This window comes from Perkinsus marinus, assembly GCF_000006405.1.
Source record: "Perkinsus marinus ATCC 50983 genomic scaffold scf_1104296929318, whole genome shotgun sequence".
NCBI lineage: Eukaryota > Perkinsozoa > Perkinsida > Perkinsidae > Perkinsus > Perkinsus marinus.
This window is the reverse complement of record NW_003216498.1, coordinates 179,745-194,552: the sequence shown is the minus strand read 5'-3', so window position 1 is coordinate 194,552 and position 14,808 is coordinate 179,745. Positions and strand designations below refer to the sequence as shown.

General features: G+C 50.7%; 4 protein-coding genes across 4 annotated transcripts in view; 1 reads left to right on the top strand and 3 right to left on the bottom strand.

Annotated features, from left to right (window-relative positions):
• Pmar_PMAR012390 (hypothetical protein) overlaps positions 1–3,878 on the top strand; it is a gene marked incomplete at both ends in the record, with an annotated part of 4,644 nt that extends 766 nt beyond the window's left edge. The window contains 6 exons of the mRNA XM_002787570.1: positions 12–60; positions 590–665; positions 836–1,053; positions 1,548–1,593; positions 3,448–3,795; positions 3,854–3,878. Of these exons, the coding sequence (XP_002787616.1) occupies positions 12–60; positions 590–665; positions 836–1,053; positions 1,548–1,593; positions 3,448–3,795; positions 3,854–3,878 (762 nt within the window). The remainder of the gene's footprint in view (positions 1–11; positions 61–589; positions 666–835; positions 1,054–1,547; positions 1,594–3,447; positions 3,796–3,853) is intronic.
• Positions 3,879–5,217: 1,339 nt separating this feature from the next.
• On the bottom strand, positions 5,218–5,965 carry Pmar_PMAR012389 (hypothetical protein; the record flags this gene model as incomplete). The annotated part of the gene is made up of 5 exons (XM_002787569.1): positions 5,218–5,395; positions 5,463–5,610; positions 5,663–5,755; positions 5,805–5,882; positions 5,932–5,965. The coding sequence occupies 5 exons, from the start codon at positions 5,963–5,965 to the stop codon at positions 5,218–5,220; spliced, it is 531 nt and encodes a 176-aa protein (XP_002787615.1).
• Positions 5,966–6,204: 239 nt separating this feature from the next.
• Positions 6,205–10,143, bottom strand: Pmar_PMAR012388 (hypothetical protein; the record flags this gene model as incomplete). The annotated part of the gene is made up of 22 exons (XM_002787568.1): positions 6,205–6,249; positions 6,298–6,453; positions 6,503–6,604; positions 6,649–6,759; positions 6,807–6,933; positions 6,983–7,068; positions 7,242–7,370; positions 7,420–7,496; positions 7,537–7,684; positions 7,730–7,912; positions 7,953–8,105; positions 8,153–8,260; positions 8,313–8,388; positions 8,439–8,526; positions 8,577–8,727; positions 8,771–8,928; positions 8,973–9,096; positions 9,146–9,310; positions 9,357–9,710; positions 9,756–9,855; positions 9,904–9,953; positions 10,000–10,143. 22 exons carry the CDS (start codon positions 10,141–10,143, stop codon positions 6,205–6,207), a joined length of 2,835 nt encoding a protein of 944 aa, XP_002787614.1.
• A 473-nt stretch (positions 10,144–10,616) lies between these two features.
• On the bottom strand, positions 10,617–14,749 carry Pmar_PMAR012387 (conserved hypothetical protein; the record flags this gene model as incomplete). Its single annotated transcript, XM_002787567.1, has 19 exons — positions 10,617–10,629; positions 10,740–10,804; positions 10,910–11,041; positions 11,088–11,212; positions 11,262–11,335; positions 11,385–11,459; positions 11,504–11,641; positions 11,838–11,905; positions 11,950–12,050; positions 12,185–12,223; positions 12,589–12,699; positions 12,733–12,817; positions 12,858–12,946; positions 13,720–13,830; positions 13,875–13,978; positions 14,109–14,259; positions 14,378–14,475; positions 14,514–14,617; positions 14,663–14,749. The coding sequence occupies 19 exons, from the start codon at positions 14,747–14,749 to the stop codon at positions 10,617–10,619; spliced, it is 1,770 nt and encodes a 589-aa protein (XP_002787613.1).
• Positions 14,750–14,808: the final 59 nt, after the last annotated feature.

Below are 14,808 nucleotides of genomic sequence, written 5' to 3'. Positions count from 1 at the left end.
ATGCCGTTCAGCTCCTACACAGGCGGTTAAGATTTGAAGGACCTCATGGGGACTGTGCAGGTGGGATCATCTTCGATCTCTGGATGGTGTGCTGAGATAGGCTTGTGAATTACAGTCACGGTAGCGACCAATCCACGAGAACTTTCTGTGAGTATTGCGATGGTCTGACTTTCTATATCTTTTCCCGTGCAAGCTTGACAAGTGAGCCGGCAAGACTGACAGCGTCAACTTCGAGAATTGAAGTATGTCGTGATTCAACTATCTTACAGTGTAGATTGGCGATGAAATAGTTACTCTTGGTGGGTATGTGTTGAAATAGGAGATTCCGTACTTGTAGATTTGGTGTAGTAGGATGGATTTTCGAACACTACTTATTATATATAGTTAACCTGGAAGCTAGATTCGATTGTAATAGCCTAGCCCGGCGCAGTACGACTCTAGGTGCTTCACAGCAGTATCACAGTCGACAGTGCTCGCCGCTATAACATGGTGTTCAAAATACGAGGAGCTCGTTGTGTTTATGAACAGGTCACTTATGGTGGGCTAGAATCTGTCGGAGTCAACTTGAATGATCTCTCCCTCTATGCAGGTGATCCGAATACACAAGTGTTTGACGCAGCAGGATCCAACAAGATGGCCGAGGTCCCGAATATCAAAGCTAGTCTGTGAGTCTAAGAATGCTCCTTCCGTCGAGTGCATTGTAGCTGTTTTCCTGATAAGGGACTCGTCACAGTGGAAAATAGCTTCGTTCAATATTCAGGAGGATTAGCGAGCAAATCGTATTCAACCTGGAGTACAGCTACCGCCTGCATCGTCGTATCCCGCATTATAACAGGCCTGGACTCATCGTCCATGAGGAAAAGCTAACTAAACTCATTGGTATTCCTACCGCGGATACTATGATATGGTCCTCGCGTTTTGCAGGCCCGACTGTATTGGCATGTCCGGGAACGTCGATATGGCAACTTCTCGGAGTTATTTGCTCGGACCCTCTCACACAAGGCTTCCAGCATGTGCGTTTGCCGAATAATGGCATGATAGTTTTCTCGCCCGGTTAGATACTCCCATTCCATCTCGCGAATGTCGTGTACCGTGTAGATCCACCGACGATCGATGTAGGAGTGTTGGAAATTGTTTTGATAGCTGTTGGTCAGGACGATCCATCGGGGGAGTGCCTGGGCACTACCGAGGGAAAATTCTTGCTTATGAGAAAGAGGCCGAAGTATCGATTCCCCGCCCCAGCACTACGTCGTTGATACACGGATACGTAACATGCCCATGTTACTATGATGCATTATGATGGTGCATAGTTTGTTGTTCAACAGTACTCGACATGACGATCATATAATGGGAGCGGAATTTTCTGTCGGGCGAGAAAATATTTAAACGAGACACTCAAAGTCTATGTATCATACACACCAAGTGATGGATGATGTTGTGACTAGTTGGGCGGCCGTTTCCTCTGAACGATGACGACATGTGTCACCGTTGTGGAAAATACTGTAGAAGGTTATCCGAGGCCTATTTCCTGAGATACCTTACATTAGGACGTCTCCAAGATGAGGATTCTAAGGTCGGGTTTCCTCAGATAAGGTAAGGTTATTTTACAAGGGTTTCCTCACCTTACTTCACCAGGAGTTCACAAGTTAGGAGTCCTAGCAGGCTCGAGAACGGAGTTCGAGTATAATAAAATGTCTACCCATAATCGAACCTTGGCCATCATGATGTATTTAACAGTAGAGCAGGGAACGCCAAGACAGAACCAGGACTAACTACTTCGACGACCGCGACCTACTGAATGCTTAGAGCGTTTATGGTCTAGATAGTGCATGGACTTGCACTATAGAGCATTATGCTCTAGAATCTAGATGATCCAAACCCCATACAAATTCAAGTTGCAAACCTAAAAATACAAACTCTATAGAAATCCACGATGTTGGCATTTGAAGGTTCAAACTGTGAGGGGAGCTACATGCGAGCCGCTCCCAAATTGACAGCAAAACTAGACCAGGCTAAAGAAATACTCAGAATGAGAAATACTCAGTTTCACAAGTGAGATGTAGCTTGTGAAACAGCCTTATCCTCGTGTAACACAAGTACGCCTGCATCAATCACAGTAGACTACTGTCAGTAGTAGATTCTAGTCAAAAGCTCTGGTTTTGATACATGACCGACAGTCATTGACTGTATCCGTCTATCCCGTGCTAATGAAGTACTTCAGCTTGGGTAATTGGTCTGCCAAACGCTGGGGCTTGGCACAAGCTCGTTTTTGGTAAACATTACATTTGATTTTCGTGCATGTGTTCATATGTGAGGTTCAAATTTTCCGGAGATCGGCGTGCACAACCAAACTTCACCTCCTAGCACAACAACGTCGCGCTAGCGCAGACTCGGAGTCTGCTAGGCGCCCGGTCCGCTCCGTTTGCACCGGTCTCACCGGTCCGGCGAAAATCCTGCTAAGGAACTGGGAAGCCAGATTTTACGGTCCTGTATCCCCGGCATGACGACCGGGTCCGGTTTATCTGGTAATCTAACGTTTGCCTTAACTACAATCACGGCTCCTTCGCTTCCTTCGAATCAGCCCTTTTCCTCGCTGGAAGTCTGTTCTCACAAAGTTAACTTTAGTGCGAAGAGACTCCGGAGCCTTGTCTGACTATCGAGCACTTCCGGTGTGATTGGTTAAACTGCAATCTTTGGTCGCTGACGTACTAGAACCTAGTAGATTTAAATTGAATAATACAATCTGGGTATCACGTGCCGTCCTGTGCAACTATGACTGGGGTTTCTCCTCATTAGTTCATGAAACTTTCATGATGAAAGTGGCTTCAGATAGCATGAGGGGAGAGTCAGAGTTGATGATCCTGTTGAGGTGATGCGACTTATTTTGCCTCCGAAAGCCTCGGGAGTATCGCGGGCCGCGGTTCGCGGCGATACTGTCGCCGACTACACTGGCTCTATTAACCAGTGACGCTAGCCTAGACTAGGCTGCCTAGTGGCCAAACTAGACCGACTGAGGTCTTTTTCTGCCACCGGCGTGACGTCGGTGACCCTGGGTCACCGGTCATTGACTCACCGGCGGTAAGTCCGGTAAGTCGCAAGTCGATACCGGTTCCACCGGTAAACCACGTAAAGTGGGACCGCCCGGGTCTCAATGTCATTGAGGCAAACGGATCGAACCGTACCGGATGGTCAAAAATTCTTCGGTGTCCAGCTAGAGAAGACAAGAAAAGGTAAAGCAGATCAAAATTTAAACATGCCTCCTCAAGAAGCACCTTCAGTCGAAGACAGTTAATCTTGAAGGTACGAGGGTACGATCGGCCTGATCGATATATCCTCACTTTCGCTCCAGCCGAAAACGATTGGACCATAGTGTTATCGCTGAATTTCCTTCAATTATTGGTCTAATACTATCATTTGAAGTATCGCTTGCACCGGCGACACGCTTAGGGATGACCTCGTGGACGCGATCAAGAGCGATGCTGAGGTTTCCAAGGCCCTCCTTCTGACGGTCCAGTGCAAGCTGTCGTTCTATGCCACGAACCACGACGTCGGCCAGGGAACTTGGTCTGGTGCACTCTCGAAATTCTTCAAGACGTACTTCGACGAGGTCATCACCTATGACACGCCCGTCGCCGGTGCCGTTCATGCGTTCGCTCGCACTGTGGACACTCGACGCACCATCACCTGGATGTTCGGCTCTAAGAACAACAAGAACGCCACTGTGGTCTGGAGGCCTGGCCTGGGTGTGGACATAACCGCCGATGTCGCGCTTGGGCTCTCTGCTAACCCAGCCGGGTGTCATGCTAACGCCAACGTCTCCGAAGCCCTCGAAGTTGGTTCGGAAATAACTCAGGCATGTGAACGCCCCTGCCCAGTGACCCCTTCAACTCTCGTATACGACCGACAGCGGCAGTTATATCATAAATGTCATCGGGGATCTTGCACTGATATGGACGAGCCACTGATATGGCTAGCATGCTGTGCGCATAAGCTTCACCTGTGTGTGTTAAACTCGCTTGGTTTCCATAAAAAGGATAGTGCTTCATTTTACGAGAATCCTCCAAGGATTCTCGTTAAGTGAAGCAGGCCAATAATATCGCAGACGGGGAAGCTGACTCGGCGTAGTTGATGAACTTGTAGACGCCGTGGCGCAACAAGCAAATGCTACTAATGAGGGAGAGCGTGACGTCTCTGATGACGACCATGACAGTCTCCATGGAGCTTGTGAGACACTAGACTGTGAGAGCTTGGGTGATGAACCTCACGAGAGGGATGCAGATAAGATCCTGGATGAGCGTTCGACTCTCTATCCTCCTTGTACAGTCTGTTGCTGGGCTCCAACGAGGCTCTTCAACACTTTTCGAGGGATTTATCGATCTGAAGCAGACTTATCTCGGTCTACTCGAAGATACACTGTTCTCTAGATCGTAAAGAAAAGCGATCAAAACTCGGTGAGTATATACTGAGTCAGTATTACTGCCGCTTTGTCACTCACTGACGCCCGCTGTATGGAAAGCATGATACAGAGCGGTAACCTGCGTCCAACCGAGAGTCGTGTCTGTCAGACACTGTCTGATCCAGGGTTCCATAGAGCTGTTGCGAGAAGAATCTCTTGCCAGAGGCATCACGCGGGGGATGTCGTTGCTCGAGCTGGCGAGTCTAGTGGGGCCGGTCACCACTGGTAGGAGTATGTTCTCTCTCGGTGATGTGCCAACCATATGGAGCTCTACTCTCTCGATGACTAATCACATGGAGAGTTACAGGAAGGATATCGACATGTTTCAGGGATCCTACGGCAGAGGATTGTCCGAGACACGCAGCCCCTGGCAAGCCTGTTGGCAATAGCGCTGTGCAAGATAGTATATTGATGATACAAACCCTGCTCGGTGAGATTAATCTCGTCCATAACTTACGAGAGGTTGCGCGGTGGTTATTTATCCCGCAGTGAAACTGATGAAAACTCTCTTATAGCCAAGTATAAGACTGATGACCGTGGAGCTTCGGATAGCCAGTAGTGGAGTGTACTTGATAATCGGATATCAACGAATATCAGAGCACTGATAAAGGGCCGGTGACAGTGGGCGCTGCTGACCACCGTGCGTTTCTACTAAGACCAGGGGTATCCCAAGACTCGGGTAGCTCCAATTGAGAATCCAACAACTGAGCTTATCATTGGCAATCGTCATGACAGTCTTATGTACAGCATCATTGTTCTTGTCATCGTCTGTACTTCACCATTGGTGTCATCTCCTCATCAGGCATGACCAAGGCCAATAGCCTCCGCAGTAGAGTAGGGGTCGGCTCATCATCACCTAGTAACACTCCGACCAACGGCAGGAGCTGTTCTCGCAATAACGAGGCGAGGCGAGCTCTCAAAGCCCCATCGGCATTATACCTGACCGAACATATAGGGGGCCATCAGTGACTAACACCGAAAGGCTGCAGTCGTGATGGAGACTTACGTGTCGTCATCTCCCAGGAGCTGCATTATAATATCGGACAGGCTCTTGAAAGCTCTGAATCTGACATCTGCTAGACTGGAGTGAGTGTGGGATATTATCGCTGGCAGCATGTTGTGGACGAAGCAGTCGCATAGGGAAGATCCACTCTCTAATACAAAAACAGTTCGGTGGCGGCGGCAGGCCGACAGAGAATTGCCCACCAAGGATGACTCCGACTTGAGCAGGAAGACCTTCTATCATCAGCAGCTGGAGATGCTGCAGACCAGCGTTAGTGCCTTGTCTCGACATTATCCCTAACAACTCCGAGCTCATAGTCTCTGCTGCCGATCAGAACAGACGTACCGCTCCGAGGGCTCGCACAGGTAGTCTGCCACGTGGCTATCCTCGCTACTGGGGGAATATGGGACGCAGTCAGCACACCTGAAGGCCGCATTGAAAAGACTTCTGAGAGGACAGGCGAGGCCCTTACATCTGGCCATGTTGGAGTTGGCTAGGAGATGCATGATTATATTCAGTGCTCGGGATATGTTCGTCCCTTGACATGACGAGGACGATCCACGGCGGAGCGACGATGACGAGGAGAAGGAAGAGGCCGAAGTTGAGGATGAGCCGCTGCGGCTGCTGTATCGAGGGGATGGCGTTGGGTTAGACGTCGTAGCCACAGAGTGGAGCTCCAATACCTAAAGTATCTGTCTTGACCGAGATGATCCGTAGTGTAGCATATGATAGGGATATACAAACGTCAACACACCGAACGCATTGGCAATTGAACAGTAATAGAGCTTGACTGAGACGAGTTCCTTCCGTCACAACAGTTAGGCCGGGGTAGACTTACGGCATCAGCGAGACACTGCCATAGGCAAATCGATACGGCGTCGATGATAACACTCAGAGCCCGTTGCAGATATGAGGCCGTATCTTCATCTTCGCTGTCCTCATCTCGAGCTGCATCGGGGGCTCTGCAGATCCTGTCGAACCTCATCGCCAAGCCCTGAATAGACCAGGCATCATCCAAGACAGTCGGAATCCAATCGTCCTACCTTCTCCAGCGCAAGTTGTAGGGCCTGGGCTCCTATGGCGTCCGTGGATGTGCCACGAATGAGGAATAACCGAGCCAATAACAGCAGCACCTTGCCGCGTGACTGAAGTACAGCAGTGCAACCAGATACGGATAAGAATAACTTACCACGCTAGAAAGTCGTGGTTGACCTAGGATAGAGAGGGCTTCGATCACGAGTCGCTCCGCTGTAGTCGCGTCGATACGATGTGAACTCAATAGCCGCAGACCGAACGATGCCTGACCGAGACACTGCGTGAAGGCAGTGCTGATGATAGTAGGCTCACCGCGGAAGACACAGCCCGCTGTATATCAGCTTCAGCACTCGCCTGTCCAGCCAGCTGCATGCCACTCACACATACTCGGAGGAGCTCAGTGGCAGCTAACTTCCTCATAGTCGGGACCAAGTCGAGCCTAAGCAGGATCGCCTTGCCCGTCGCCGTCCACGGAGAAAGGGGCCTACGTATCATCCAACGCTGCTAGACAAGTTACTCTCACTCCAACGCTCACTGTCGTGTCACAACAAACTCGGCAGAGTCTGCTAAGGACCTATGAAGTTTCAATGGCATTATGCATTAGCCAGACGACCCTTCTCCGGCGTAGCAAGGAAAGTTCTATTCGCCGTCAACTACTTATTAGGTCTAGGCAAAGATGCCCATCAGAAACATCAAAAAGAAGTATGGGAACCAAACATAATGAGCACAAAGTAAGTCGAGTCCCACCTGAGCATCTATGGCGGGGGTGAGGAGGTTGGCCGTGACCCAGCCATTGGGCGCCATGAGGGCTATGTTGCGGAGGGTCTGCGCAGCCAACATGAGTAGACCATGGAGCTCGAGGTCGTCACTGCGGATCTGAGATGGTCGATAGTTGTTCGGAGGCGAGTAGTTGCAACTGCCCTACAAGACAGGTCTGCATGACTATTGAGACCACCGAGGGAGGCAACTCCAAGGAGGAAGATGAACATCCAGATAATATACCTATGGCGAGCCATGTGAAGCCCTCAAGCATGAACCTTACTATTGGCGGTAGTGTCTGCCGCCACTGCTTGGGCTGACCCGGCTGGGGTCTGCTGGGTCGCGACGTAGAACATGAGCTCCCCCAAGGCCGCCAGAGCACTCCGTCGTATAGCGGGAGAGTTGAACGGGTCGATGCACTGCTGCAACACCTAAAGTGGTGGTATCTCATCACAGGAATCCGTCGGCCCACACACCTCGAAAAGGCCGTAGCCTCCATAGGCGCCACTGACCACTGTGTCGAGGCTAGTGCGGCTGAGTGCAGCTTCGACACTGTGGTGACTAGCAACGCTGACCCCGACCATCATTGAGTGACTGCCCCCAGCAGCAGTGTACCCGGGCTCAATGAATGAAGCATGCCGCAACGCCTTGCCGAGCATCTGAAGGGAAATTCGAAATACAGTGCGGCTACGGAGCTACATTAAGAGTATCAATCCGCAGTGCTTCGCTCCGCCTCGCTATTGTCCATGACCGAGATTTCGTACCGCTGTGATCAGCATCCCTGTCAGCTGGAGGCGAGGCCAGGACCAACAACAGAGACAGGATGGAGGAGTTCAAGACCACATCAGCGATCTGACAGGGACTAGTGCGAAGTTGTGACCGCTGCGGCTGAGGCCCACCTCGACCCTCTCTGCCAAGTGGGTGAGATACTGTATAATGGCATGAACCAGATCGGGAGAGGCGGCCGACCGTAAGTGCTGATGAATTACTGCTATATGGTGGTGTACCTGACAGCAGAGACCTTCGCTAAGGCCGCCTGCCTGTGGTTGCATGTCCCACCTCCCTGTTGAGGACGGCAGATGTCGCTGACTGAGTTATGGCTACCACGAAATCTTCCCGGTCGTAGGCCTTGAACCTGCAGAGAAGCAGTGTCCCCTCGATAAACTCACTATCTGATGAAATTACGGTAAACGATTTTCCCAACCTCTGAGGTTCTCCTTCCCTGCTGAGCCTGCCTCGATGCCCTCGTTATCAACGAAATCACTGGATGAATCTGAGTACACCAAGCATAGTATCATAGACAGGGTGACGACCTCAGCCCACCTGGAGGGACCGCTCCCTCGTCCTCTAGGATCGTAGATATTGGGCTCACCGACTGATCTGACCAATGTGGAAGTAGCTTAGTGATGGTCACAGCCACAGTGGCCCTCCTAGACTCGGAAGGGGTCGATGGATGGAATACCAACTGCTGTATCTGACCCCACTGCTTGCTGACCACCACCCAGTTACCAACCTACCGTCTGGCACCGCGTCGGAGGCGTCGGCTGGCCCATGACCGATGGAGTCTCCGATCGTAACATCTCTGAGCTCGGTGTTTGTACGGCCAAAGGATTCACTCGCTGTGAAGAAGTGGACATACTAACAGCTTCTCGTCTACTGTTAGGATAGTGTAGACCTGACAGCGAGATGAGGTCGGCCAAGACGGTAGCCGCGTCTCACGATGAGTTGTATTGACATAATCAACGAAGTGCTTCTGTATCGGCAACACTATCTCGAGCAAATGGTCGAATTGCCCTTTCCAAAATGCATGAGCTAGCAGCCTCGGCCAGTCCAAGCGGGTGACCTGATTCAGAGCAATGGAGGCATATAACGACAGCGTAGCAGAGACTTACCGGGTCCTTCGACAAGAGGCCGTCGTCTCCCCCTCGCCCTCTGCCGTGAACCAAGTCAGTCATAGAGGAGCTCAGAGGTGTTATGTCAGGCTTCGGATCTTCCTCCTTTATTAACTGCTGTAGGGATTGGAAGGAATTCGAGACGAACGGTGGACGTCCAGTGACCTACAATAGATAACGACGACAAGTCACAGACCAGTAGTGCCTCTACCAGTTCATGCATGACAATGCCCAAGGCCCAGAGATCCGACGCAAAGGAGTGTACACCCCTATCGAGGAACAACTCTGGCGCCATATAGTACGGCGTACCTACAGTAGAAGGCATAGCAAGAGATGAAGGGCCGCCGCCGGCCATGGTCAGCCATTCACCTCGTCTCGGTAGGGGCTTCCCTTTGGCCGACAGATTCTCGAGGTCACTGAGCCTTTGACTCATACCAAAGTCACACAGCTTCAGCCGACCCTCCTCAGTGAAGAGCAGGTTAGATGGCTTCAAGTCACCGTAGATGATACCATTACGATGCACGTGGTGGAGCCCCGCGACTATGTCCAGACAGAAGGCGCGACACTGAAGCCAAGACCATATCGGAGCAAGCTGGGATTGCCATCAGACCTGATCAGGCGAGACCTTGGCATCCTGCTTGAGGACCTTCAAGAGATCTCCTCCAGCACAATACTCTGTTATTATCCACAAGTGGTTACGTGTCTCATACCTGTCGGCTACCAACCATAGACACTTTCAAAGCCCGACGACGACCCACCAGTTGTTGAATCTGAGGACGTTGAAGTGCCCCTTAATATCGTTCAGGACCTAAGACAGGAGGGGCCATGGGTCTTCGACAACAACTGCGACTTACCGCGACTTCGTTCATGACCCGACTCCTCCGGCACTTCTCAGTACTCTTCACCCCAACATACTCAATTGAGTACCGCTTCCTCCCTTTGTAAACGACAGTGTATTTGCCATGGCCTATCTCCTCATATAAATGATAATTATTCATTCTAATTACAACTGCTCTCCTTAACCACTAATACACCCCCGACGACCACGCCTTCCCCACCCTTTTGAATTGACTCAACTACTCACATTGCCGCAGATCTCGTCAGAAACAAATAGCATGAGAATCAAGACATGAGTACATACTCATCGCTGTCAACTCCGCTATCATCGTGAGTGTAGGGGCCAAAGCCCAATCCTTCAGCTTCGTCCCCTCCAGGGCTTTGAATCCAGCTACCCCTCCCTGAGACAATAGATACCTATGATCTGGAGTCACTAGGTGCTGCATCGGGCCAGGCCTTCCGTCACCCAGTGGGATCTGTGTCGTTGATCTTGAGAAAGTGCGACTCGACTCGTTCCAAGGGCGATCAGTCCAAATCTGATGAGCTCATGCGTATGGCACACGATTTGGATTTCAATGTAGAAGATATATTCAAGACGCTTGCTGGAGAAATTAGCTCAAAATTTAACGGAGTTTCACCCTAGTGATCTGCAAAACACTAGTGAAAAATATATTTCACGACTACTGCATATCACCGCGAATATCGGGTTTGTCACCGAGTATTACGCCACTTCACCTAAGACGGGTGAAACTCCAACGTGGTCAAAGAGAAACCGATCCGACAAGCATTGCGCATTTTAAATGCCGCGTACTGCACCGATAACTACACAAAAATTCAAATGCATCGCAACCAAACCACGCCTGCAATAGTAGTCCGAAAATTTTCTACCGAAAATTTCGTCGCGGTTCGACACCGATGTTCACCTACTTCTATGCGAGGCCACTCCCCAGAGAGGGTGATGAAAACCGTGAGGTCGGTAGTCCCACTGTCCTTCTGCAATAGAGCATTCTCCCTGTCTCTGAAGATAGGCCATTCAGCATCACCGCTGTCCGATAGAATCTGAACCCAAACATGTCTCATGCCATCTCACACGTAAAGCCCCCACCTTGAGAAGGTCTGCCGGCCTTTTCACGTTCCCAGCCAGCTCCTCAAAACGGGCGAGGCGATGCCCACTACTAGGGCCCGGATTCTCGGCGACGCCCTTTAGAAAAATGTAGGAATTTGCATGAACTGAGAGGGGAATCAACTCCAACTGAATGCGACTGAACTCAGGTCTGACCTGTTGGCCTTCCAGCGCCTTCCTCAGTGAGGTTCCTGGAGGCCAACTCGCCGCCAGGCGCACTCTCGATGTACCTGAAGGAGCGATGCACCAACGTAGTAGAGTCATAGGAGGCTTCCCCACAGCACAGCTGAGCTCGGGTCCTTATAGTTGGCAAAGTTGTACCCATGCCCAGTGGAGAGGCGACGGTCCCCCAATCTGACGGAAGGCATGCGATCTGTCGCCAAGCCTCTGGTCCTCACACAAGGACAGCCTCCTCGACTGAGGTAGCGGTGCAGAGGTGTCTTCCGAGAATGATCTGTCCTATGGCCGGCTGTGATTCAGTGGGCACGACCAGCTCGGTGGGGTAGAGGGAGTTGACCGTACTCACGATGCCGTCACTAAGGATGGGAAAGCATGCACATGCTCAACTACATACGTTGGCGACAATTCTGAAATTTTGAGGGAATTTCGGATAATTGGTTTCTGTACACTTGTATCCGATTTCGAACATAAACTTCTATAATTCGTGAGGAAACGCCCCGAACATATATTCCAACACTGTAACAGCTAGTATACTCTACAGTATGGCCTCACCTGTTGACGCTCACTGCCAATCCACTGAGCCCCAGAGGGTACGTATAGGCCGCCCATCGTTGTTGGATCTGCGTACAGCTATACTGACCCTCGCCTTCCCAACGGGCCTTACCCCAGTCCCCACGGAGTCATAGACGGTAGCGTAGATGATATACCCCGGACGATGGCTCATGGGCCAATCATAGTCCTCATTATGGGCCCAACCGATCCAACCTACCACACTGGTCACCACTGATGGGCCCAATACTAGTCACCTCGCTTCTGCCAGTGTACGTCTGTACACCCTCGCTCTACCCTCCTTCCCACCACAGAATGCCTCGATCGATTCATAAGCAGCTCCATCTCACTTCTATGGTTGGCCAGCAGGACCGTATCCAGGGGCAGACCTGAGCACCCTAGGCTATGACAGAACTCGACCAGGGTACGGATACAGGCGACTTTATTCGTAAAGAAAGCTACTAATGTTGCGAGAGAGCTTTAGCTCGACAGTGTGAGCCGAACCGCTATGCAAAGTAGTGTTTTCAACACCTTCAAATTTTCGGAAGTCAACTTGATAACAATGTGAATCGATTGACACCAACGTTTTAGAAGCGTTTCGTGGTCTATGGTCGTACTCTCAAATTGAAGAGAGCCATCTCGGAAATCTAGATATGCATAACCGTTTGCTTCGCAATGCATGAACTTATTATTGACTTCCTCCTCCCCGAATGGTTGACGACCCCTTAAAAACTAGACCGTCATCCCACCCCACCTGTGCCCCGACTCAGGCCTCTCATTTCTGAATGAATTTTCGGGTACGCCTCCCTGGCATTTTCGCTGTAAAGTCGCAGCCACCGCTGAGCCTCCGTACCTCCCAAACTGTCTGGTGTAAAGACATCCTATTTTTCCCAATTACTATTCTCATGCCACTTGACCAGCTCCAACAAGGAAGCGTCAATTTCAAGAGCGGCCCGTATGTGGTCTCGCAGGGCGTATCCAACCTAGGACAGCCCTAGTCTTGTCGGCAGGAAGCGGACCTACTTTGTATCCAAGCTCAAAGTGACCTTGGATATCATCACTATACTCAACATGGATCGCTGGGATGCCAATGCTTCCGCACACCGGAGCCACTACCATCGGTAGCAATAGCAATAGCATGGGAAACTACTACTATTACTACTACTACTACTACTACTACTACTACTACTACTACTACTACTACTACTACTACTACTACTACTACTACTTTTTTTTTAGTACAGGCAAATAAAAAAAAATGTATAATTTCGTATTATTTGCCTGTACTATTCTTCTATTTCTTGTACCGTTTTATTTTCCCTCTACACCTAATTAATTACCATTGGCAGAGCCCCAGCCGGAAGGGGTTCGCCACGGGGACGAACTATCTACAGGCCCCGCAGCCTGTGTGCCGCCAAGGCCGTATACTGCGCTCAGCGCGGTCGGCATAAGGGCACCCAACAACAACAACAACAACAACAACAACAACAACAACTACTACTACTACTACTCCCGGCGACCATCCCTATAATGGTGACTCAACTCGACACCTGGCGAGGTTGAGCACATCCATGTGCGATCATGACTATCGTACATCTCAATGAACAACAAACAATGTTTCTCGTGATTAAACTCGCAGAATTGGTGACTTGCCCGCTCATCCGAACTGCGTGGGCTGGGTCAGCTGTGGTCCCACAGTGCTACTGACAGCAACCAACCCTGGACCCACTCCTGGTGCCCGTTCACACTCACTCGTTAACCACAGTCAGCGCTCCTCCATATTTGTCCCTACCAGCAAAGCTGTATTTAAGGCCTTCCAAAGTCGACTTCAAATTGTATGCACCTACGAACTCTCACTACTCTGTGTCGTGGCTCGAACGCTGACCTGGTCCGGGATGCCCTCTAGAGGAAATGTGGTATATAGGAGGCCTCTTGCTGGTGCCAAACCTCATGCACGGCTCCTCTGATCCAACCTTGTAGTCGTATGTTCCCGGACCTGTCACTGACCATAGAGGACGACGAGAGGGCATGGACCGTCACCTGGCTTCCCTCGAGTGGCGATAATGTCCTTGTCGTAGTACCAATCATGCCGACCAGCGACCCCAATTGCTCGATCGCTCAGGGTTGCTGACCCTTGGCGGTTCCTGCCAAGACCCTACCCGTCCTCCCTAGGAAGTTCTTACTACTCTACGACAACGCTATTTTGGAATTTTATAGACACCATAAAAAAGATGATACCACAAGTGAGAGCTACGAGTTGCCCCTCGATACTACTTATTTCTAATCTCGTAAACACCCGGCCCTGGGGAGTTCCGCGCCATCTTCTCCATGCACTTGGGGAACATTCTGCCTCCCGTACCGAAAGTGATGTTCCCATGAGAGGTAAAGGGTCTACCGCTGAAGTCGCTAGGGGGAGAATAGGCACCTGCTCGAGAATTGCCATTCCTACTTCCCTAACAATACGAGTTTAGATTCCTATGATAAGCACTACTGTTGAAGTATAAGGTGATGATGACGACGTTAATGGCAGAGGCTCCTATTACCAGGACCAGGTTCTATACCACTCCTTTGTTTCTTCTCCGGAGAAGTGGTTGGTCTCCGCTCGTCCACGAAGCGTGATGCCGATCCGAACGAACATGACCTAGATAGCCAATACCGTCCAGCTACGTTACGCCCTACCTCGCCAAGGTCCTGAACTTCGACGTGTGGTCAACTCTACCGATGATATCATACTTCCCTGGACCAGGAACCTTATTCGCATGCCGGTCCAAACGGCGCTGTGCCTATGTGAAGGACACTACGAGGACCGAGGCTCACGCTCTGCTGACTTCAACACAGCCCTCCCCCTTCAAGGTCCACTTAGGAGATGCCTTGTATGGCGACATGTGGTGTAGGAGAGGCGCTGTACCAACCATTATGACAACAATAACAACAACTGCAGTGCCCTATGGTCACTACGCAAGGTTACAACGCA